The sequence below is a fragment of the Astatotilapia calliptera genome, chromosome 17 (assembly GCF_900246225.1).
Source record: "Astatotilapia calliptera chromosome 17, fAstCal1.2, whole genome shotgun sequence".
NCBI lineage: Eukaryota > Metazoa > Chordata > Actinopteri > Cichliformes > Cichlidae > Astatotilapia > Astatotilapia calliptera.
Window position 1 is genome coordinate 28016411 of NC_039318.1, and position 24440 is coordinate 28040850.

At 40.2% G+C, this 24440-nt stretch overlaps 1 protein-coding gene across 2 annotated transcripts; it reads left to right on the forward strand.

Annotated features, from left to right (window-relative positions):
* The first annotated feature begins 389 nt into the window (after positions 1-389).
* LOC113008890 (vegetative cell wall protein gp1-like) lies at positions 390-22214 on the forward strand. 2 transcript variants are annotated; one of them, XM_026146779.1, is made up of 4 exons: positions 390-655; positions 1672-2506; positions 10635-10728; positions 22056-22214. In XM_026146779.1, the coding sequence occupies exons 1-4, from the start codon at positions 575-577 to the stop codon at positions 22207-22209; spliced, it is 1164 nt and encodes a 387-aa protein (XP_026002564.1). In that variant the 5' UTR covers positions 390-574; the 3' UTR covers positions 22210-22214. The 2 variants fall into 2 exon arrangements, with proteins under 2 accessions (XP_026002564.1, XP_026002563.1); XM_026146778.1 differs by lacking the exon at positions 390-655 and adding an exon at positions 714-860.
* Positions 22215-24440: the final 2226 nt, after the last annotated feature.

Genomic DNA, 24440 nt, shown 5'->3' on the forward strand with positions numbered 1-24440 from the left:
ATTTGAGAATGAATGATGATTCATCTTATAGATAATGACACACTGCTCTGTGCTATAGAAGCTGCCTCTATAGGTTAAAAGTACTGTTATGGTTATTTGCATGTGCTGGCCTTGTTTTTTACAAAATTTGCAGCACTAGCTTGTTGTCTAAATGTTTTGAGTGGTTAGTAAGATTAGAAAGGGTCCATATGACGCTAATTTTGTGCTGTCAACTACTGACACAGTATGTTGTCCCAGATATATATACACTACTACAGTTACAATACTACAGCGACACAACTGACAGGAAATTATGACAGGCAGTGTTGCGCGTCACTATCCCGCGCTACCACGTGAAATCAATAACCAATGAAAGTCGCTGTTGCATGGCCGGATGACGCTTTTGTCCAATCAACTCGCGTGTTCTTCAAATACGTCGAGTTCAGGAAGCGCTAAGAATCCCAAGCAGTGGAGAAAGTGAAGCCATCTATACCTGGCTTGAAGTGAACTGTCCAAAAATAAAAGCAAATTGCACTTTTGTGTTATTACATGTGACACAGATAACTGACATTTGTTAACGAGCTGCCGTTTGACTATGGGAGCAAACAACAGCACCCGCCGCGTGTCATTTGAATCAGACGAGAACGACAATGTAACGGTGGTGAAGGGCATACGGGTAAGTGATATGATGGACCTTAGTTGAACAGGTGTTACATGGCTGCCTTAATCCAATGCTGTGTAATCCGAAAGCGTTCTGGAGTGGAAGTGCAGTCTTATGCTATCAAAAGTGCTACGTGGCTCAAATGACGCAGAGTCCTGGCAGACTGGAAACTTTCATTTATTTTCATTCATTCGTGAAGCATAGAAGAAGCAAATGTGTGGTTAGTAACCCCTGCAGTTGCTTCGAGATTTAGTCTGAATAAACTTTTTATGGCTTTTTCGGAATGTTGACGTCACTTGCCTCGTGCTCTCATGTCGGCTGCAAACTTATGGCTGCGTTGTGGATAATAATACCACTGATCAGCTGGTGATAAATATAGAGCAGAGCGGATCAGACTGTGGCTCTATCTATTATTACTCAGTTGTTAAGCCAACGTGCCGAGACTAGTGCTATTTTGGTGCTTATCTAAAAATAATAAACACAATGTGTAGATTTCTATACGAGCAGCAACAACATAGTTAAGCATTTACGGAATGTACTTATTTCTTATCTTACCAAGAGCTGCATGAGAAGATTGATACCATTTATACTTCAGAACTGAAAACTGAATCGCTGAGTATGAAAACTGAAAATCAGGAAAACCCATGCCAGTCTATCCACCCCAACAGTATAAAATATCCCTAAAATTCCCACTAAATACTCTATTAACTTTATATTGTGTTTGAGTGAAATCTATAAATAAAGTGTGGTATTAATGTATACTTTATTGATCCCCATGGGGAAATTCCTCTCTGCATTTAACCCATTCACCCAGTGAAGCAGTGGGCAGCCACTGGGCGCCTGGGGAGCAGTGTGAAGGGACGGTACCTTGCTCAGGGTAGCCCTTCAGTGGATTCAAACCCCTGACTTTCCGATCATGGGGCGACCACTCTACCTACTGAGCTATCCCCCCACTAGCTTTATGCATTTATTGTGATATCATCGTAATTTTTCATCTAAGTGTTCAACTTTTCTTCCACTCTCCTTTGCAGCTTTCTGAAAATGTCATTAAGCGCATGAAGGAACCTGCAGCTCCTCCATCACAACAACAACCTGCTACCACTCCATCACCCCCAGCAGCTCCAGCTTCTCCTCTTCAGCGGCCAGTGCCTCCCCTCTTTGAGCCCATCACCTCCTTTCCTCCTCCCCCTCCTCCTCTTGTTGAACCTGTTGCACCTCCAGCTCCTCCTCAGTCTGCCACAGAGTCTGTGGCTGCACCTCCACCTCCTGTAGAAAAGGTAACAGCACCCATCATTGCTGACATAGTTCCCCCATCTTCATTTCCCCCAGCTGCTGCTGTTGCTGCTGCTGGCGTTGTTGCTCCTGCTGTTGAGCCTGTAGCAACACCTTCTCCTGTTCCTGCTTCTGTTTTTGCTCCTGCTGATCCCCTGCTTCCTTCCCCCTGCCCTGCTCCAGCTGTAGTGGAAGTAGTCGCCCCGCTTGCTCCTCCTCCTCCCCTCGTAGGTGAACAATCACCTCTTAAAAATGAATCCACTGCTTCCTCCCTTCCACTTGCTCCTCCAAATGTGGCTGAACCCTTTACTCCTTCATCTGTAGCTGAGCCTTTATCACCCCCTTTTCCTGTCAAGACTGAGCTGATCACCTCTCCTCCCCTTCTTACTGACTCCGAACCCCTCTCCTCCCCTTCTGTTTTCGAGTCTGTCAACTTCATGCCACCACAGCCTGCCAAGCCATTTGTTGCACCTCCCTTGCCTGAATTTAATGCTCCTTGTGAACCAGTTGCCCCTCCTCCTCCTCCTCCTCAGCCCAAAGTTGAACCAGTGCCCAAGTCCAAACCAGTCCCACCACCTCCTGCTGCATCAGTTGGTGAGTTTTTATTCCAATTTTCTTTAAAAAAAAATCATTGCTGGTAATACAAAAATAAATATATAAACCATGCTATTATTCTCAATGTCAAGAGTGACCAAAGAATGTGAGGAAGAAGGAAGCTGATGTGGTTTGATTAATAACTTAAACAGCTAGTTAATCCAAAGATCAGACACGTGTTCCAGTTTTTATAGATTTATGCAGTTGTAATCTTTGACCTATGAAGCAGCAACGCAAACTTCATTCTCTTCCCTCTTACAACCGATGGAAGTGTAGTTATAACAAAACAAAAAAATCAGTTGTTTTTGGGAGTGACTCGTTTTATTATGAAATGTACGGGACGCTCTTTACTTGTATGCTTAACTGCAAAGCCAAGGCTATGTGAGCCTCAGCTGTCCAGCTACAGTGAATTTTAATGATGTTTATTGTGTGGGTGTTTACTTTAAGCCACCTTAAGCTTTTTGCCTCCCAACTTTTCATGCAGATTGTAATCAGTCTTAATTTAAAAAATGGGCCCCACAGTAGCCTCGGTCATATTGTGATTCATTGCCATCCCCTAACTGTTAATGAAATGATTAATTCTAACTTGTACTAATGCTAATAAATTGATGCTGTAATTAGTGGGCAATGATTCTGCCTCGTCACTGTAAAGCTCAGGCTGTCATAATAACTCTTTTACCTTCGTGCAGTTTGGAAGTAAAATAGTGAGGCTAAACTCGTGCTTTTTACTCTTGTGGCTTTTATTAATATTTCTATATTAATAATGGATCAATTGACACTTTATTTGAAAGAGTCAACTTTTAAGAAGCCACAGAGAATAATCATGCAGTTTCCCTTTGCTCTACCATTTTTCACGTCTATGTTTTGGTATTCTGGTTCATTCTCACCACTATCATCTGTGACTATTTTTTAGCAGAGAAAACTTTCAAGGCCCTCCGCGTTCAGCAACAGGAGACTGCTGAAAATTGTCACATGTTAGTGAACATATTGTATCATAGCTTCTTAAAACTCACAGTATGAAATTCTCTTTGAATACTAATGTTGCTCTGTGTTTCCTGGACGTTGAAAAGGGTAACCGTTTGTTTTAAATGTCCCAATATGTGGTCAGTATTAGGCTTTCAGCTTGCTTCCAGTGCACAGCACACAGATAATGAAGGGATAATTGAGTGACAGTCAAAATGTGTGTGTACTGTCTCACCCACGGAGCTAAAAGCTGACACTCTTTCCACTTTTCTTTTACTCAAAGTAAAGTTTTAGCCTTATTGTCTTGCTAGTGTGGGCGCATGGCCCTTATCCCTTGACATTTGTGGCAGAGGACATTTGAATGTTACTTGTTCATTACGCAGAGCAGAACGAGCCGTAGGTGCAGATTCTTTCGAGGTTGGCATCCAGGGTGTGGGCAGGCTTCCCCATCCTTGACTGTGCTCAATCAGTAAGGTAATTAAAAAAGGCCAACTTATGCCACGCCACACTGACTCCAGTGATTAAAACGACACCTCCGCAGTTTCACACAACAAACCTCCAGGCCTCATTAAGGGAAGAAGGTGGTTGGAGAGTGTGTATGTGTGTTACATTTCTTTACTTTGCAACTGGGCTTCCATGGTATGACACAGAATTTTGTTTAGCTACATAAGTAACATAAATGGACAATGTGTAATTGCCACTGTCAGTCTTTTGGGTTTATTGTGGTTTAGTGGCATTTACAGTACCGCGCAAAAGTCTTGAGTCACCCCTCATTTCTTTACATTTTGCTGTTTGGACTTTTTGGAGCCATACATTTTCCAGAATATTTTTTAAGCAACTGACCTATAAATCATTCAAGCATAAGAAATGCACCTAACTCAGTGTTGCGTCTACACATAAAAGACAAATTCCCAGTTTTAAATTGTTTCTTAGACACTTTGTTACTAGCCGCTTGTCACAAAAACACATTTTTCCCCATTTCTTTAGATGATTCGTCAAATGATACCAAATATAACACTGGATTTGGTGTGCATGGTATGGTTTAACCCCACCACCACCAAACAAAATAATAAAAAACCCCAAAGACACTTGTCAATGGAGGATAAAAGAGGCCGGCCTAAAAAAAAGTAGCAGAGGAACAGTATCTGTAACTCAAGAAATAGAAAAAGAAACGGCAAAGACCTGGAACAGAATCTGAGAAATGCACCTGGCACTTACAATAACTGATCTACTGTTCACCATCATCAGAAATGGCCACAGTGGCATGTATTCAAGCGGTCAGGGGAGAGATAAAAAAGTGAGTGTCTATAGCCATCTGTAAAACATGGTGGAGGATCTGTCATAGTTTGGAGCTGGGGATTTTCCATCTGTAAAAGCATTCCTGTTTTGGGGGTTGGCTCAGTGTTGCCCCTCTGGTGGACCTGTTGCTAGTTCCACTAACACCAAAACAGCTGATTAATAACCCCTTCTGCTACTTAACAGACCAGATCAGAAGTGTAACTGACTTCATGCAATACACTGACGAAAGATTGTACTTTTAATAATTTGAGCATTGTATATTATCTGTAGTCTCAATCAAAGATCACAGTTGAAAGAAAGGTTTGACAAATCTGTAAACAGTTAGATGATCCCTGGTTAACTAGTATTAGTCTAGATATTGTTTTCATCTATAACTGCGAGCTGTAGATGGTTTTGAAGTAAATAATTGTTAATAATCTTAAACTGCAGTTCAGTGGAGAAAGGTTTTCATCAATAAACTACTTGATTTGCAAACCTGAAACTTTAAAGTTGCCCCTCTAAAGTTGTTGTAGTAATTAAATGATCAATGTAATTTAAAGAAAAAGGCAGTTAGCAAGTCCTGCAGTCCTGAAGTTATTGTTGTCTTCTAATTTTAGAGCCAGTCATGCCCAGACTAACAATTTCCTGCATGTGGATTTTGCCTTTAAAGCATGCAACACTGATGTGCTTTCTACTGTTCTTTTGTAGAGTTGTGCTGCTTTTGTACCATCTCACTCTGTCTCTTCTAGGCTCAGCCTATGATGTTGAAATCGGGGCTCTGTAGGTACAAAACTATCTGTTGCAGAAGATAGGCTGCAGATAGCGTCGTTATTTATGATGCTAGCAGGATGTTTTCGTTCTTTATCGTGGTGCAGAATGAATTTGGAATTGATCAGATGCTTCTCTGATGTTAGCACATAACAAGGACAAAGTTAAACTTCTTTAGTACACTCGAGAGTTCCAGCACAATCCGAAAGTTTCCCGCAGTGCTGCATGTTCCAAGCAGCTTCCACATTGTTAGTCCAGGCTTTGATTCCCGTCAGCCTGAAGTCACATAAATTGCCTTGGAAAAGAGTGGGAATAGTGCATTTTCTTTTATTTTTATTATCAAGATGAATAAAGTTATAACTCCATTGTTTGCTCTAATTAGTTTTTAGATTGAAAGATACATAAAACAATAACTTAACTTGTATGAAGCGTTGCTGTCTACTGTTTTCACAGTGGTCACCTGTCTGTTCTGGGACATTAATTTATCATTTCTGATGTCTTTCCATTTCCTTTCATTGCTCATTAAGTCTATAAATACTAATGTGAAGTCTGATAAGAAGCACAGATCTCTTGGGACCGATAGAATATAGTCCTTATGCACACAGTGCAAAATAGTGTTTGTTTTGGCTGTATTAACATTTTTTTAATCAATGTATGTGGCTGCCTCCTGCAGGGTGTATTAGTCATACAACAGCAATGTGCGTCGACCTCTTTGCAAGGTCACCACGAGGTACCGAGTTTACAGAAGTATTAAAAGAGTCGAGAGGGGAAAAAAAGCTAACTTGGGATGATTGATTAGGCACGCTCTTTTTAAGGAATAAGAAAAAAAAAACCAGTATGATGAATGTGAATCTTGTTAAAAATGTTGCAAAGTTCAGCCCAATCCTCAAAGGGTGTGACCTTAATGAGGCGGACATTGATTATGCGCGTCCACGAGAGTTGGGTATCGAGTGAAGCACTCAGCAGGTCGGCTGTCTCTAAATCATGGCCTGAGTCAGTATGTGTGCGCTGATTACACTGTAGTCAAGGTTGAACCTCCTACACCTTCTCCATTGTGCTATAAATATTCATGTGCCAGAGCCCACACACTGCTCTGGACTAATAGCCTGCTTAAAGATATCTCCCAGGTGAGGCAAGGAGAATTTGGTTTGGGGGGGGGGATTACCGTATACGTTTGTGCATAAATGTTATGTTTTTCTTGTTGTCTCTTAAAAACGATCACTTAGATCGTGTCTCATTGCACAAGATTTTGTTAACAGGAGTAAAAGAGAAAATCAGATGATCCGACTTTCACCCGATTGCCGGGGCTGCTTGTTTCCTCTCCACGTTTTCTTTTCTCCTCCTCCTTTTTCCCTATTTGTATATAGTGAAAGGTGCACAGTGATTCGACTAAACGCGAGGTAGAAACGTGAGGAAGTGGTAATGTTACAGATTATGCCCTCCACGCGGGTCCTGGGGTTAATGAAACTTCTGATGAGAAACGCAATTTGCCTTCGTCTATTATCTCCACTGCCAATAGCCCCGCGCTCCACCGCCTCGCCTCGTTCTCTTTTGGTTTTTCCACAGGGTTTAGTGATTGGTGGAAATGGGAAGGAGGGGGACACGTCTAAAAAGATGATGAGTTTTTAATCTTTTTAACATTTACATGTCCTACTCAGGATTGACACGGGCTCTGTTGATCTGGAATTGTCTCTGACCCCAGCCAGCCTCCCTCAAGGACCCCAGACAGTGTTTATCATATCAGAACCTGTTCTCCTGCCGACCCCGCTAGCAATCTGAAGCTTCTTTCTGTAGGGCTGGAGAGGATGTGGTGATAAATGAGGAGTTGCTTAAGAATGGCTGAACTTGGAGGACTTTTAAAATCTTCATAGTGCACTACTACAGGGTATATATATTCAGTATAAATGTAAGATATTCTAAAGGGCAGTTGATGCTGAAACAGAAGCCTTACCTTTAAAGTTCATAAAGACTGAGCATGACCTGCGACTTTAGCTGCCAGTTTTGATATCCAGTCAAATCCAGCACAAGGATAGACATGTTTTAAATTAAGTATTAAAATAAAGTATTTTGAATTGTTGACTCGCTGTTTTAATACGCTGTTTTAATACAAGAGGAATTCCCATAGGTGATTTAAGAAGATGATAAAACGCTTGCATTTTAGGTATGATGGTGTCCTGTATCCAATCAATATACAGGGAGTGTTTCTTATTTATTTTTATTTGTTTAGATGCTCAGATATTTACAGTACTGTGCAAAAGTCTTCAGCCTGTACTATGGCTGTCAAGCTGTGTTATCATTGGCATTTTCTGTAGTTCAGCTAAAGGAATGGGAACAGATGTGTTTTTTGTGACAGGCTGCTAAGTGCCTAAAGATACAATTTAAAATGTGTTCTTTGCAAAGTTGTCTGTTACGTGCGGGCACAGCACTGGTTCATTCCTTGAGTTAGATACCTTTCCTATGCTCGAATGATTCATAGGTCAGATTGAAATGGTTTAACAAAACAAAAAAATCATTCCTGTGAAAACGGTCACTTTACCGTGTGGAGTATATTTGTTTTTTTCTTTTGTTCCGTTTCATTAAAATAAATCAGCTCCTGAAAACATTGTCATGTGAAGATTCTCTGTGGGTTCATCATATTTAATCAGTTATTTGGTTTGTTGTTGACAGGAAAATATTGAGCAGGTCATCGAACTTTAAGGTATAACTGTTGATTTCTATTAGGAGTCAGAGTCACAGAGTAACTGTCTACAGTCTGCAAAGTCAAAGATGACAAACTGTGCGGTCATCTTTGTTGACCACATCACAGCATTAAGGTAATCAGAATGAATGGCTAGCCTGACATTACAGTAAATATGATATTGATGAGAAATATTAATATTGATCGCTGAGTTGCTGGCTCTCGTAGTCAGTAATGTCCCATGTAACTCGAGTGTACATTTCCATTTTCACAGGATTTTTTTTGTGGGTAATCTGAGTCTATTTCATAATAAATCACAACATCACAGCATATTTCGCACCGTATTTCAATACCTGTCGTAAAACATAATTAATACGTGTTACTTGGCAAGCCTACGGCAGAGCCTCTGTGAGGATTTCAGACCTACAGGTTTGTCTCTCCTCTGCTGGTCTTAACAGAGTTGTAATTAGACTCTCCTCCGCAGTGAGATCAATGGTGCTTCTGAGTGCAGTCAAACATGATGGATATTACTTTCTCACACTGTGGACAGTAGGTGACAGAAGCCTCTGCCTTTAAAGATATGCTATGCAGCACAAAAGTTGTCAACTGTCAGTCACTGCCTCTGTTTGTTCTCGTGTTTCTTCTGAAGGCCTGTCAAACTGAAACTCGCTCTATGGGACTTATTCATTCGCTTTACTGTAAGTAAAGAGGAATCCTCTGAAGGTAAAGAGATGGCCCACGTAGTCACAGTTTGAGCTCATGTTATATGTTGTTTTCTGCAGAGAAGACAAGATCGTTCAACTTCTGGTTTGTGTGTTTTTAAAGCGGGTAAATTAGTACGAAGCTGCTGAAGTACTGAAATTAGATTTCAGTATCCATGGCACGAGTTGCACGAACTACAGTAATATCTTTGTACAGTATCAGTATCATGACCTTCTTTTTGTTTTTACGTCGCAGCACGGATAACAACATTGTTTCACACGCACAAGTTTTAACTGGGAAGCAGAGGTTTGGCTGAACGACATTTAAAACATTTAATTACTCTGTTGTATTTTAATCAGGAATTGTGTCTTTGGCTTTTAAACAGAACAATGTAAGTCGTGACGGGCTTAAATTTAAATCCTAAGCATATGTTATTTAAAAAAAATTCATTAAAATTCACATTGAAGTGAATAAGGCAATTTGAAGAATTGTTGGCATTCTAACGCTTAAGGAAATGATTAAGGAATCCAGTTGCTGCTAAATCCATATGTTGGACAGATGTGAAATAATGATTATAATAATGACCTCAAAACATGGCAGCTTTTTAAAATGTAAGATTTGGTTTAAGACTTTTTTTTCTTGTTTGTTTCACTATCCCGAGATGGCAAATGCAGAACGGCTGGGTATATTTCTGCTCTTATTGTTTTCTCCTAGTGTTAATCTGATTAATCTGGAATTAAGTTTGCGTTTCCTGTTGTTACCGCATGTTTTCAGGTAATAATAGACTCTGACAATAGGGATTATGCTATCTAACTAATGCGTTGTGAGAGTAATCTTGACAGACTCAGACACCCCCCCCGCCCTTCTATCACTGCAGTGGTGCAGCACACTGCATGGTGCTTCTGTCTTCAGAGCACGTTTCGGCCTGGTCGCTGGCTGGCATCTTTACTTTCATGCTTAATTACCTGCCAAGATAAACCGCCGAGGACATGGAGTCATACACGTATGATGTCCATGACATGAATATATGCAGACGGGGTGGCATGGCGCGAGTGTATACACTGCTTTGTATGTGTTTAAGCCGTATGTGTGCTTTCATTTTGTTGGATTAAGTTTGTTTTGTGACTGTTTTTGACACCAACTACACATACAGACTGTAGGGACCAATCTTTCTGTGCCAAGTCGCTGCACTCGGTAAACACTCTGTAATAGAGCTGAAATTCTGACAAAAATAAAAGTGGCGAGAACTACTTTATTTAAAAATAATAGTTTTAGCCACTTTATCACAGGGTTTCAATGTATTTTTTATTTCTTTTTTGGTCTGTATCCTATCATTTTGGGCTTTTTGTTTGCAACCACAAGACATTTGTAGACTTAATCTTTACGGTGAGAAATTATAGTCTTTAATTTTTCATTAGCATAACATCTGTCTTCATTTCTAACATTTTGAAACCAGATGATTAATTCATTCATCAAGCAGATTAGTCAGTAATGAAAATAATCATTAGTTGCAGCCCTGCCCGACAACAGTTTTTTGTCTTTAAGCAATTTAGCAACAAACTACTCCGCTTAGACAAAACACAGCGTACATGCACTGAATCATTACTGGTTAAATGTTGAATCTGAACTGCACATTTACTGATTGGTGCAGCTTTTCATGTCCACAAACAGCAGCTGTTTACTTGGATCTCTTATCTTTAACTCGCTTTCTTTGTCTCCTTTTTCTCTTTTTCTGTCAAGCCGATGAGGAGGCCCTGAGGAAGAAGATCGCTGATGAGCTGTATAAAGACTTGAAGCAAGAGAGGGCCAAGGTAGAGCAAGAGCTGCAAGCCTGGTGAGATTAACGAACAGAAATATGGAAAATTAGTCTTTTTTTGTTGCCTTATTTTTGATTGATTGCTCAAATTAAGATTCTTGTTTTTCCTTAAAGTCAGAATTTTGGATGTTCCCTGTTTGTTGGGTATTTTGTCTATTCCCCCACCACCACCACCTTCTTCTCCTTGTGGGCCATGACAGCTGGAGTTAAGCTACTGCAGTAGTGTCAATTTCTCTTCCAGGTTTTTATAAGAAAGCTCAGACATTTTCAGATGTAACCATTTTTCACTTTCATTAATAGTCAAAAAGGTCAGCACCAGTCTTTCCGTTCCCCGCTGTTTCCAATTTACCTCTCTTCCGAAGTGCATCAGCACTTTTTTCCCCTCCCTGTGTTTCGCCCCTTCTCTCATTCTCTTCTGATCAATTAATCATGTCTGAGAAAGGGGGGCGCTATCCTGAGATAATTTCCTGGGTGTTGAGTGGGTGATTCATTAGCCCTTCCTGATGAAGAAACGCACTCTTCATGCGAGGGGCACATTCCAGTCTCCATCTCTCGCACTTCTCTTCTCCACCCTCCTTTTATTCCTTCCCTTCTCATCTATCCTTTTCTTTTCCCCCCTAAAGTAGCAGGTGTACATACCATAATGTTGGATAATCGAGTTGCTCTCTTTCTTTAATGGGCCTGGATGATGTTGAATGAACAACTGTGATGAGGCTCTAAACACGCTCTTGTACGGTATTGGGGGGGTTGGGCAAATCTTTCAGAACACGAGGAGGTAGGTAGTGTTAGCCTGCCGATTAGCCTCATTTTTTTAGGCTTATTCGAGATGAGAGTGAAATTAACAAGTGGTTTTGAGAAATCATTTGTCTATTGATTTTCTTTTTCTTTTTCTGGTCATTTTTATGTAACTGCTTCCTGAAGCTCACTTATTGATGTCTGTTCACAGGAGTAAGTGCCTAAAAATTACGCCCTCCTAGCAATTAACTGAAATCATAGTTGGCTTTCAAGTCCTCAATTCTTGTTTGTGCTTGGCATGGGCTGCATTTTCTTTAGAAGTCTTAACTGAACTGGAATGGTAAACAAACAGTTACCCTCGTGTTAGTTGCATGTGTGCGTGTGCAGATTCATATTCAGATCAGTGTTTAATGTGGCCTTTTTTGCCATTTGCTTTTTCTTGGGTCCGTTCTTTGCTCATTATTTCTGTCCATTTGTATTACTGTCTATTCATGTTCCTAGTTAGCAGCTGGCAGGCAATAATACATGGAACAGCTTTTAAGGGTATTCTGGGCTTTGAAGAGAGCTTTTAAAGGGAGAACTGGCTAAGCAGTTAGTTCAGATTTCATAGGGATTATGTAGCATCTGATTCAAGCCTAGTAAAATCACATCCTGTTACATATTTACTCTACTTATGTGTGGCACTGACCGTGCCTTTTTGACTCATCAGACACGGGGACAGGTAGAAGAATAATCAACACACTAAGCACATTTTTAACTGGGTGCTGTAATAAATTGCCTTTAGGTTGTGACAGTTCAGAGACTGAATCTGCAGGGGAAACGGTCTTGAGTCATGGGCTTGGCCCCTCTGTTAAACTGTAACACAGACAGCAGAGGACAGAAGCGGTGCACCTGCGAAAGACATAAGTAAAATACAGTAGAGGCTCTTGCTTTTTATTAAAAGAGTGTTCTGGTGCAAGCATTTTTTAACTGCAGTGTGTTGGGTAACCTTTAGCAGCCTTCAGAGCTGTATTCACCAAATGGAAAATCTATCTTCATTTGGTGCACGGTGGGTGTTAATTTTAGAGCCTTTGACACCAAATGTTTCCTAGTGTAATCGGATTATAAAAGCAGTGTTTAAAAGGCAAGACTAACTGCAGCCAGTGGGGTTTGCAATGGAAAACAAATTTTCTAATTAAAAGGAGCCAGTTGAGGTGGTTCAAACAGCTGGCTAGGTTTACCTCTTGGGCATATCCTAGGTAAGATGTTTTGGGCATGTCTTACCAGGAGGAGGCCCAAGGGCAGATTTGGGATACACAGGAGAGATTATATCTCTTGGGTGGCTTGGGAACGCTTTGGTGTCCTCCTGGAACAGCTGGAAAAAGTTGCTGGGGAGAGGGAGCTCTGGGCGTCTCTGCTTCGACCGTCATCCGTCATTTGCGTTACGGTTGTAGATTGTGATGATCTTCCTTTCTTTCCTTTGTTTTGAATTAACATAAAGTCATACTAGCAGCACCTTCTCTACTCTAAATACATATACATTTTTATCGTTGCTGTTATATCTCCTGACCTGCCTCAGGGCATTTGTTCTTTATCAGTTCAATGAAATAAGCTACGTGAACAGTGGAAGTCAAAAGCATATTTCAGGCCTGCTTATGGGGAAAATGACTGGGTGTGCATCCAAAGTTAGTGAGGGTGGTCTCGACCTGTGCAGATCCCAGTGGAAAAACCTGGAAACTATTATAATAAATGTCAAACCACATCTTTATTGATACATGCTGAGGTGTCAAAACTACTCATTGAAGGTAGAGGGGAAATCGTCAGATGTCATCTTTATGGGCAGACTAGTTAAAATGTTACATTAAAAGAAACAGACAGTACTTTTTTCTTTGTGCTTAACGCCATAGTTAAAGATTAAAAATGGCTTCCTCTTCTTTTTGTTAACATAAATTAACTTTGCTGGACATAAATAGATGAGCGGAACACATAGTCTTTTCCCCCCTCATCTGGGTTGTCAAATCATGACTAATTTGCTGTAATATTTCACCCTCTTACAGTGCACATGTGCAGATAGTAACTACTTTACAGGTAGTATTATATTGTTAAAAACAAACGAGGCATAGTGAAGGTGGTCACTGCTGGATTAAAAGACACAGCGAGGACTCTGTAATTGTTTTCTTTTTTCCTCCTCTGGAAAATTAGACTAACAGGTAAAGTTGTGTTTTTTTTGGTGTGAAAGTGTATCAAAGCGATGCCAGCAGGACTGCTCGTTATCTCACTGCTCACTAGTTAAAGAATCCTGCAGTGAAACTGCTGCACCGCATGAATGCAGAAAAATGTAAGAATACTTGAGGAGAACGGATTTACACAAGATGCGTGATCCCAAAACGTCGAGGTCATATTCAATGCAAATAGTCGGTCAGGATGCCAGCAGAGTCGGATTTTATTCATATGATCTAATTAATTATAAGTCTTACAGATTCATTCAGGATTGAAAAAAACAAACAGAAACAGTCAAAAGCCTTGATGGATTGTCCTTTTTCCTGTGATAGCTACTTTTTGGTTACTCTCCTATTTCTCTCATTTAATATTGTTTCTTGTTTCCATTCTGCGCGGTATTCTGTTCAGGCAGATAGTTCCTGGGATATTCGAGGATCGGCGGTGTTTAGATTAGGCAGTATTTCTTGTGCTTGGCTCCGGGGCCGTAAATGAACTCCGGAGATCTGGCTTTGCATGTTTTGCTCTGGTAGGAGTGAAGGAAGAGCTCTGAGTTCTGAGTTCATTTAGGTGCAGCCTAAACTGATTTGTTGCAAGGAGCGGGTGCAGGGAGAAGATTTGCCTCTGCCGTTTCTCTGTGAGGCATCAGAGCAGAACGACTCAGAGGAAAGGATGTGAGAAGGAGGGATGAGGGTAAGAGAACTCTTACACCAACCTGACTCTGCTCTGTAACGCTCTGCATCACTGTTTCATCCAGTTCTTCTTCTGTTTCAAGTTTTCCTCCCCGTTGCCATTCTTATACTTGCACTTTAGTCTTCCTCTGTCTTTCTTTCTTTTTTCATTCTCTCCTGTATCCTTTTTATTTATATCAAACTCTCAATACTTTTCCCCCACCCTCAACCCTCTCACTGCCACCCTCCCCATGCATCAAATGCATGTGTTTGAATCTCCAACTCTAACACTCAGAGGTTAGTTGTTACAAAACTTCTTCGCATTATTTCAACATGTAGTCAAGCAGCCTGTGTTGGCTTGTGCAATATAATTGCATGTCAGACTTTTGAGTGAGAACACTGACCTTCTCTCCGAGCTTCCGTCTTCCCACCCTGTTAACCATGCTGTCTATTAAATTCTTTATTGCTCCCAGATCAGACGCAGACGGTCTATCCTACAGATTCTAACATTTTGTTTATTTTTATCTTTTATCTTCACATCACAGACATATGCTGAAACACACACACACAAAGCTGGCACAACTTTCAAAAGACTTGTGTTGTGAGGTTATTTAGAAACAAACAAACAAAGGTCCTGAATTTGACGTGATTTGGCCCGCGTTGTTTCTGCACAGTAATTATATCCCAAATTGCACCCGAATCGATGACATTACTAGTCTGAATGCATTATGTACCGTTTCATCTTTATCACATTCTGTGAATACTGTGATGTAGCAACTTTGTAGTACTGTCACACCCACAGTAGTAATAATAACAGTAGAGATGATGAGAATAAAAGTGGTTTTCCTAATATTAGTAATCATGTATTTTGTTTAGCCCTTTTAAACAGAGCTCACAAAGACCTGCAAGCATACAAACAGAATAGAAACAGTACCGATAATGAACGACTGTACGCCCACGCCACATGCATCCAAATAATCAAACAGCTGCTAAGTTGATACTTTGAATCTAGCCAACCCCTTACACTGTAACTATCACCAGAAACTACCTGTATTATGACAAAAATAATATGGCTGGAATACCAATAATAATACCCTAAATGGACCTGTTATGCTCTGTTCCAACTCCATGTTTTAGTTTGTGCACTCTGCTAAAGTAGCTGTTTTACAGTCATGTGGATAAAGCTTTAGTTGTGAAAAACTATTAGTTCAGTTGCTTGTACACTAGAATGACATTTAGTAAGAATAACTTGAAGTAATAGTTTGTCTGTATGATTTTTATCAGGCTCCAACATCACTGTGGAAGTATGATTGGCACAGCATTTCAGTTTTCAGTGCTGAACTTCAGTTCATTGTAACACCTTGATTTTTTTTTTTTCAGCCATTCTGTTGTAGATTTTCTGATGTCGTTGGGATCATTGTGCTATTGCATGACCTAGTTTGGCCCAAGCTTTAGTTGTCATACAAATGGCCTCACATTTGACTCTTGAATACTTTGGTATACAGAGGAATTCATGCTTGAGTTAATAACTTAAAAGGTGCCCAGGTACTGAGGTTGCAAAACGTTTTTTTTTTTCACAGCTTTTCTGCGCATTGAAAGAGAAATTGCACACTTGATGCTCCAGACTAGTAAAATGATAAAAGGTCTGCCTTTATAGAAGTGGTCAAACTTGCTTTATCACTCACTTTATCAAGTGCATAGAAAAGGTGTGCTTAGTTTTTCCCAGAAAAGCATCCAGTCCTTCTGCAGTCCTTGGGTCTTCTTTGCTCACATCCACAGCCCTGTGTCTGAGATGACTTCAAAACTGGCATCATGCGGAGCCAATAGTTGAAAGAAGCTGTTTGAAACTGAGTATTTAGAGCAAACCTGAAGTAGCACTTATTGGGAAACGTGCAGGTTAACAAGTGTCTTTAAATCAACCAATCTCGTAACGTACTGATGCTGATTTTTTTTTTTTTTTTAGTGAACTTTGATATCATATGTATTTCTTGCATTTTAAAAAGCTGAGAGTATGTATGGCTGCCACTTTGATTAGGCCGCTCTCATAAATTGTAAAGAATTAAGTGTCTGTGGAACTTCTCTGTAAAATAAACTTCCTGTAAAAGTAGAACTCAAAAATAGTACTGCCAATGTAACATGTGTGAAACCTGGAAACACCTTGCAACAGTCCTTCCCTGCCCTGCCAAACAACCACACCAAATCAGCAGCTAGGTGGCAACTACACCTGAGCACTGAACCCTATACTGGAAATTCCTCAATAATTGCAGGGAGCATCTTAGAAACAATCTGTTCGCATCCCTGATAACTACTCTGACACCGAGAGCTTATAGGGCAGCACCAACTGTAAGTAAGCACCCTTACAGTTCTTTTGTTAAATAAATTCAACATGTCTTTCTCAGCATATCTGTATATGTGTGTGTGATGCAGTCATTTCAGTCTTTGATTTTCTGCATGATGAGATCTTTTCTATAGAGCTCTTTCTTTCAAATGATGCCTCTTGTAAAATTAATCATATTATTGTGAAACTACTCCTATCGCCAGTTTATTAGGCCAGTACCAATGCCATTGAACTGTAAAGCAACAACAACGAAAATCAGACATCTGGATTTCTTAGTATGGAAGCATACTGCTGATGTATTTGGTTATTTTTATTGAGTCTGTCCACTCTAGCAGCAAATCTAATATCTGTAGAATCGGTTTTAGGGAGTTTGGTTGTTAAAATGTCATTTCTAATATCATCCCAGTCTTTTAGCTTCATAAGACACTCCTGCACAGAATGATAAGCATCAGACCTCTGAACTTATTCTGCTCAGTTGGGAGTTGGAGCTCCGTTCACTTTGTCTGATAGGAGAAGAAATCAGGTGAAACTGAAAGTGTTAGCTACTGATGAGGCTTGATTGTAGCTCCTAAGACTTTTGCGATTGTGTCTTTATAGTTTTGGGTAAAGTAAGAGTGGGATAAGGCTTTTATGTTCTTTCTGCTGTTTTCTGCATTAAACCTCCCACGAAACTGATTGTCAGGGTAAGCATTTATATGTAACTCTGCTACAGTGTTTGATAGCACCCACTGTCAGGTGCGGTGTATGTGCGCGTTTGTGTGTGTCAGAGCGAGTGCATAGCTCTATAAAATATTCATAGCCAGCGTTCTGCGACATTATTCCTTACATCAATATTGCATCGGGCCTTTAAATGCTTTTGTTTCAAGGCACTTGGGTTGAGCTTGCACTGCTATGCAGGCCTGTCAGTATTCAATACTGTATTTAGACACATCTTGTGCAGATGACAGGTAGACAACAGGAAGGATTAATGGGTGAAGAGCTGAGGAGAGATAAGGATGATGACTAATGTTGAGTTAACAGGAGGCATGGATTTAAACTTTCCTTTGTTTTGATATTTGCATAAAGGTAATGATATTTAGCTGCAAAGTGCATTTTTTGAAATCTTCTTTCTACTCATTGTTTTCGACTTTTTGTTTTTGGAAAGTGTGATGACTACGGATGACTATGCACACAAAGCTTGCCTTTAATTCATTTCCAAAATCAACGTATAATTTTTCCCGTATGAACTGCCACAGATCTGATGTCTGCCAGATTTAAAAATAGTGCCCTAAAGAAGCGAAGTATTCCTTAGTCCATCTGTTCAAGGTCACCTCACGAATGTGGCGAGTTCTTTTCTTGAAAGGTCGACACAGTTCGACCCACTTGTGCTCTGTTCCTCTTCAAAATAATGATTCCTCAGTGGTTCTGACTTTCCATCTTTCTGTTTTTAAGGCTTGAGCCAGGGAACAATCAAAGCTCTGGTTACTCGGCCAAATGATTCCCTCTTTCTGTCCTGAACCCGGCCAAACATCATCCACTTATCCTCCAAAGACATGATATTCTTCCCTTCTCCTGCACTCTGTACGTGTTGTTTTTTTCTCTCTCTCCCTCTCCGTCTGTGGTTCAACCATTCTCTACCTCAAAGCCCCCTCTCTTCCTCCTAGTGTCAATCTTCTACAGTCGAATGAAAAATGCGTCCAATATCCCAGAGACAGGGCAATAATGACTGGAAAGCAATAGAGGTGAAGCAGACAGATAGCATCCTGCTAGTGATAGCAGTCTTTGCTTGGGTTAGCAGTTGTGAGGAAGTCGGTTAAAAAAAAAAGATTTTTTTGCTGGGCTGTCTATTTTCTTGGCCCTCTTTCTTTCTTTTGTTCATATGGTAGCTTTTGATACTTTGTCAGGATCTCTTGTAGGTGATATGAATCGCTTACATTTTTTAGTTCACCTACTCCCATGGAAAAACAATATTTCATAGAACAACACAAACCACGCTATTTTAAAGTTTCCTTATCATCTATTGAAGAACTTATGAACCTTTTTTACATGGCAAATGGCAAACGTCTCATTGGGTACATTTTTACTGAATTCTATTCTCCTAAAAGTGTCGGACTTGTCATGTCCTAAATGTGAAATTTGTAGCTTTTAGTGGCCCACGTGACTGAAACCAAACCCTTTTTCTTGAGAAGAGTGATATTCAGTCAGTCATGTGTAGGGATGGGTACCGGTGTCCGGTGCCATGATGGCACCGGTTCTGACATAAACGGTAGTAACCAGACCGAAAAGCAGCGCACATTTCGGTGCTTTATTTCGGTGCTTTTTTTCCCTGAGCTGTGACACACTTCTAGCCAATCATTTTACGTTTCCGAGGATAGTAGGCGGGCCCAGGTACGTACGTTCTTTTATGCAGAGCTACAGATTAAAAATGCCCAAGGCAAAGCGGTCAAAAGTCTGGCTGTACTTCACAGCAAAATATGCAAACTCAGCAGCAACAAGTGCTTTAAGCTGATACTGTGATACTGTCAAAGGAAGTAACACCTCGAATCCGATGAAACACCTGGCGACGCATAGCGTTTTTTTTTTTAAAAGCCGAGAAATGCGCTGTATTTGATGGCAGCAGCAGCCGTTCTTCTCTGCGTGAGTAGCTTAATGTTGTTCGTGTGTAATTTACGTTGAGTAGGCTAACCACGTTATTACATTAATGCATGTAAGGTGAACTAGCAAACATCATCATAGCTACATGCGGCTGTCTTCTTGTTTGAAGGCAGATACTCCCTTCACCCTGGCCAAAAAGGCTAAAATGACCAAAGAAAAAGTGGAAAACAGTTAAACATGAGAGGTTTTTGGACAAAGTTTGTATTTTTTCCATTGTTTAAGCACTGCTTCCAGCTAAGAGTGATACCATATATGCCCCATAGCTGCAGAAAAGGCTAACATTGTTATCTTTTTACAAAAAAACTAGCTGACCATGAGAGGTTTTTGGACCAATTTTGTGTTCTCCATTCTTTAAGCACCGGTTTGAGCACCGTTTGAGCACCGGCACCGTTTCAAAAGTACCGATTTGGCACCGGTATCGGATAAAACCTAAACGATACCCATCCCTAGTCATGTGTCATAGTTTTAGCAATAGCTTGTTGGATAAAGGTAGCTTAGGTGCATTAGCAGTGCAAGCAGGGAAGCGTGGATCGGAGGGGAAATGGTGAATGTAAAAGGCCATTAGGAGGCACCCTGTGTGTCTGTGTGTGCGTGAGTCGGAGCCTGATGATGGATGGAGTCTGCTGACGTGTGCAGCCCAGTGGACTGTGAGACTGGACATGGCTGGTCTCTCTCCATCTCTTTCTCTCACTCTGTGCTTCACTTCTTCTTTGCTTCACTTCCTCAGGGCCAAACATGTCATGTCGCCACTGCTCACACACTCTCCTTACTTTTGTCTCTCTTGCAGGCTTTTCATCTGGGTCCCCATGTAACCTGACTTTATTCAACATTTAATGGTATTGCAGCTTTTAGACATCATACATACTTTAATTAGCCCGACCTACCCATCATTTCCTCAAAGCCGAGGTCTTGGAATGGTCAGTCAAATCTGTCCATCGTGGTTGTCGAAATGTTCGGTGTATTCACAAGTGAATGAAGAGATAATGTGATTCTTTTGAAATGGAATAAAAGATGAAATCCTATCAGGTGTTTGTAATGTCAAGAAAGTATAACCATGAGTTGAGGAAGCCACCCATGACTCTCACTATACACTTGCTTTGTAGGATGATCCATTTAAATTATCATAATGAGCCATAATGCACAAACCTGATGAGTCTGTAAATGAGTCATTTAACTTTTCTGTACTTGAATTCTTGTGAAGATATGAAATAAAATGGGAAGAACTACTTATTCTGATGAATCCCAATTTAGAAACACCTGCTGTGATTTTAACAATGTCTCCTCGTTGCTTATCATACAATAAGAGATGAGTGAGACCTCTGCTGAGGTTTGTAGATGGCTGATTCATATGCGGAGGAATTTGTTTTGACTCATTTTCATTCACGTCAAGAGTGTTTTTCAGGGCTTTCTTTGGATTTTTGTGATGCAGATGTTTGTTAACATCCTCACCATCTTCTTTCAGTCTGTCATAATTCAGATTGCCTCTCGCTCTGTCTGTTCTGTTTATTTTACCTTGCTGTGACTGTTTGATTCCGAGCAGAGGAAGACTTTCAGGGTTTCAGGGATGTTCCTCCTTATTCAATCAAGCACACTGTCACTGAATAGGGAGTGCGTTGCTAGGCAACTATGAGAACCCAGGGACAGGGTTCAAACGGTGGTCCTGTGTCTGCGGAGTGCATACTGCCTCAGTCTATGCTACTGCTTCATAAGGTTGATGTTCCTTTTTTGTGGTTAAATGCTAGCGTTTTCTATTTATTTACTGTAAAGTCACTCTTTAGCTTCACTATAAAGAATTGATAAACTCTGATAGACATCTGATAAATGGTTTCAGTTTCACTTGACTGTGAATTTTATAACTTTTTATTTTTGATTTACCCTTACTTTTCAAAGCTGTCCTTTTTGTGGAATAGCAAAAACATGAGTATGGATCAACCTTCAAAGCTGAAAAAAATGAGCCCACATGAAATTGGCAAACAGTGCAGTTCCTTGATTTGCCATGTGAGGCTGGCTCCAAAAGCAAGTTAGTTTATAGGCCGTGTTAAAATGTAAATACACTGTTTACAGCCTGTCACAAAAAATAATTTTGGTCTGTGTAGGAAATTCTTTCTTCCTAGTGTGGAAAATGTAATTATTCAGAGTTATAATTAATTATTATTGTTAGAAATGTACTGGCTAGGAGGTAACCACTTATTCCACTTATTTAATTCTGGTCACTGGATTGGACTCTATTATGGTTTTTGGTGTTCGTGTCTTTTGAGCATGTAATGTTATCATTATGGCCAAAATGCTAAAATCAAGTTTTCAAAATCTGACTTTGCAAACCGGTGGGTGACGTTGCGGTGGCTACTTCTGTCTTTTACATACAGTCTATGGATTTATGGATGTATGTTTGATTAAAATAAAATTCATATACAGAAATATTTGCCAATATCTACTGTTTGCTTCACTAGCACCATATTTCCATTTGAGACCTTTTAATTGTTTTCAGAACTCCTTGTCATGTGAATATAAGTAGTCTTGTAAACACTGAAGAAGCTCATTTGTTGTGGCTTGATCTTAATAAACATAGAAAACTGGATTTTGAAGCGCCACATATACAGACGTGTTGTATCAATGTAACAGATTTTCTCTCCCTAATGTGGAAGCATGTATGAATGTACAGTAAGCTAAATTATGCTAATCATGCTAATTTATACATGAAATTATGGCATTTAAGTGGTTTTAAAGGTGTAGAAATGTTTGACTTTTTTTTTTTTTTTGATGATACACAGGGTGGAGGCAGAAAAGGCCCGGGCATCAACACAGGCACATGCTGAGGCTAAGTCCCAAGTGCATGGTGAAGTGTCCAGGCTCCTGTCTGAACAGCGAGCTGCGGTCCAAGAGAGCCTTCAGCAGGCTTTCATACGGGAGAGGATTGCTGCCTGAGGGATGAAGAAAGCCCGTGGCTCAACTTCATTAGTAAGTCCTTGAAAAAAAAGTCGTTAATATGTTGCTGTGAATGTGGCAATTTCATTGTATCTTGCTAACAGTTTCATGCATCTTAAAATGCACATGAATCTAAATCTGCACCATGACCAACACTGGCATTAAAACATGGTGGCTAGAGCTTTTCTGTGTTTGAGTTTGCACGTGCTCTCTCTGAGTGCTTAAGGTTCATTCTGACTGTGAAAACACACGTAGGTTAGATTAATTTGCTGTTAGGCAAGTGTGAATGTGACCACTAATGGCTGTGTTAGCTTTATGTCTGATTGCTTAGCTGTACAGGACATGCCCTGCCTTTTGAACAGTGTCAGCTGGAACTGGCACAGGGAGTGGTTGTCAAGTGTCAAACCAAACTAAGAGATGGCACGATACCCTACTTTTTATGTCCGCTACCGGATATCATAAAATTTAGATATCCTGCCATACCGGATATGAATCTGATATAGTGGTGTTTTTAATCAATGCAAATGTTAATCAAACTTTAATTTGGATGCAGGGTGAAATTTTTTTTAAAATGAGAAATAAGAAAGAAAAAGTATGTCCTTTGTGCCCCCTTTTCCCTGTTAATGCCCTATCGGCCCCCACTGGCTAAACTTTGCTAGATCCGCCCCTGCACAGTTACCCAACCGTCAGCTACTTAGAAAAAGATCCTGGTGTAGAAAGTAATATTAAATAAATTCTAACAACAGCTTATCAAGCTTAAACGTGCTGCTGTTGTTCAGCCGCTGGTTTCCTCTTTCTGGTGCAAAGTGGGCCAAAAACAAAGAGAGACAGACTCACGACAGAAAAGCCGATCAGCTGATCATTAATCAGTTTCACGATTGAAGTAGCAGCAGGAGAGGGAGGGAGAGAGAAGAGGCAGTCGTTCCATATATCGGTTGTTAAGCTTAACATGGGAATGCTTTACAAACATTACACACTTGCTTTACTTCTCTCTGGGATAATGCTGGTTGAGGCTACAAATACACACAACCACTCTATCACCTGAGCACACTGCTCCGACATACTACGGTTATGAGCCGAGTTACGCCATGTCGCAAGTTTTGTGAGGTGCTTTTTTGATATTTAATGGATCGGATTACATTTTTTATTTCTCGTCGATATCCGATCCAGTAATTTAGGTCAGTATCGGACCGATACCGATACGTAATATCGGATTGGTCCATCTCTAAAACAAACTGCTGTTTTGTTAAAGACACCTTGTGCATTCCAGAGATATGCACAAGGTGTCACTTTGGTGTGTTTCCCATGGCAGATTGGGTTATAGCTGTTGTTAGAGGAAGTTTGTTCTTGTCCGAAATAATAGTCATGTTTGATGGATGGATGGGGATGTGTGTGCATGTATCTCATCACTACAGTTCAAAAAGAAGAAATTGTATAGACTTGTATTTTCAGAGGAGAGGATTTTTTTTAAAATCACAGTTCCAAAGATACATACTTAATCTATTACAGCATGGCTTTATAGTAGAAGAATTTAGATGTTGAACTGTCTGCAGTCCAGACCTTTCACCAACCCTCATGAAAAGAATAACAGCTGGAACCCTCTGTTAGACAAGAATGGGACAACAGCCCTCTCCCAAAAGTCCAGCAGCTGTTCTCCTGAGTTCCCAGTTTACTAAGTGTTATTAAAAGAAGAGGGAATGCTTCAGATTGGTAAACTTTGCCTTGTCCCACCTTTTTTGAAATGTGTTGCAAATTCAAAATGACCTTCTGTTTTTTTTTTTTTTCTCGGTTTAAACATTTGTTACGTTTGCTGCGTTCTACTGCGAATAAAATCTGGGTTCATTTTCATTAATCATTACATCTTCTTTTTATTTACATTTCACACAGCGTCCCAACTATTTTGGAATTGAGGTTGTACATAAAGGGTCCCATTTTATTTTCACACATTGCTGCTCTGTCACACACATTTGCACTCTGAAGTGAACCTTTTGGCGGTTACGCAGAGCATAAGTGGTACAGCGACAAATGTTAGGCTGTGAGCATCACCGTGAGCAGCAATTCATAGAATATATTCCTTTTCTACCCATTCTCAACACTGTATATATCAAAGCTTTTTCTGCATTATAAAAACTCATAGCACGGTGTCACAGCACGGCTTACACTTTAAACATAGTACAGTAAGTAAACAGCTCTTTGCTGTAGATATTGTTGTCCTCTTTTTAAATCTCGGC

Bases quoted from the DNA above. Each gene is read 5' to 3' on its own strand.
- LOC113008890 (XM_026146779.1), top strand. From the start codon at position 575: ATGGGAGCAAACAACAGCACCCGCCGCGTGTCATTTGAATCAGACGAG. The intron at 2,507-10,634 runs GTGAGTTTTTAT...TTTTCTGTCAAG, and splicing joins ACCTCCTGCTGCATCAGTTG to CCGATGAGGAGGCCCTGAGG. The intron at 10,729-22,055 runs GTGAGATTAACG...GATGATACACAG, and splicing joins GAGCAAGAGCTGCAAGCCTG to GGTGGAGGCAGAAAAGGCCC.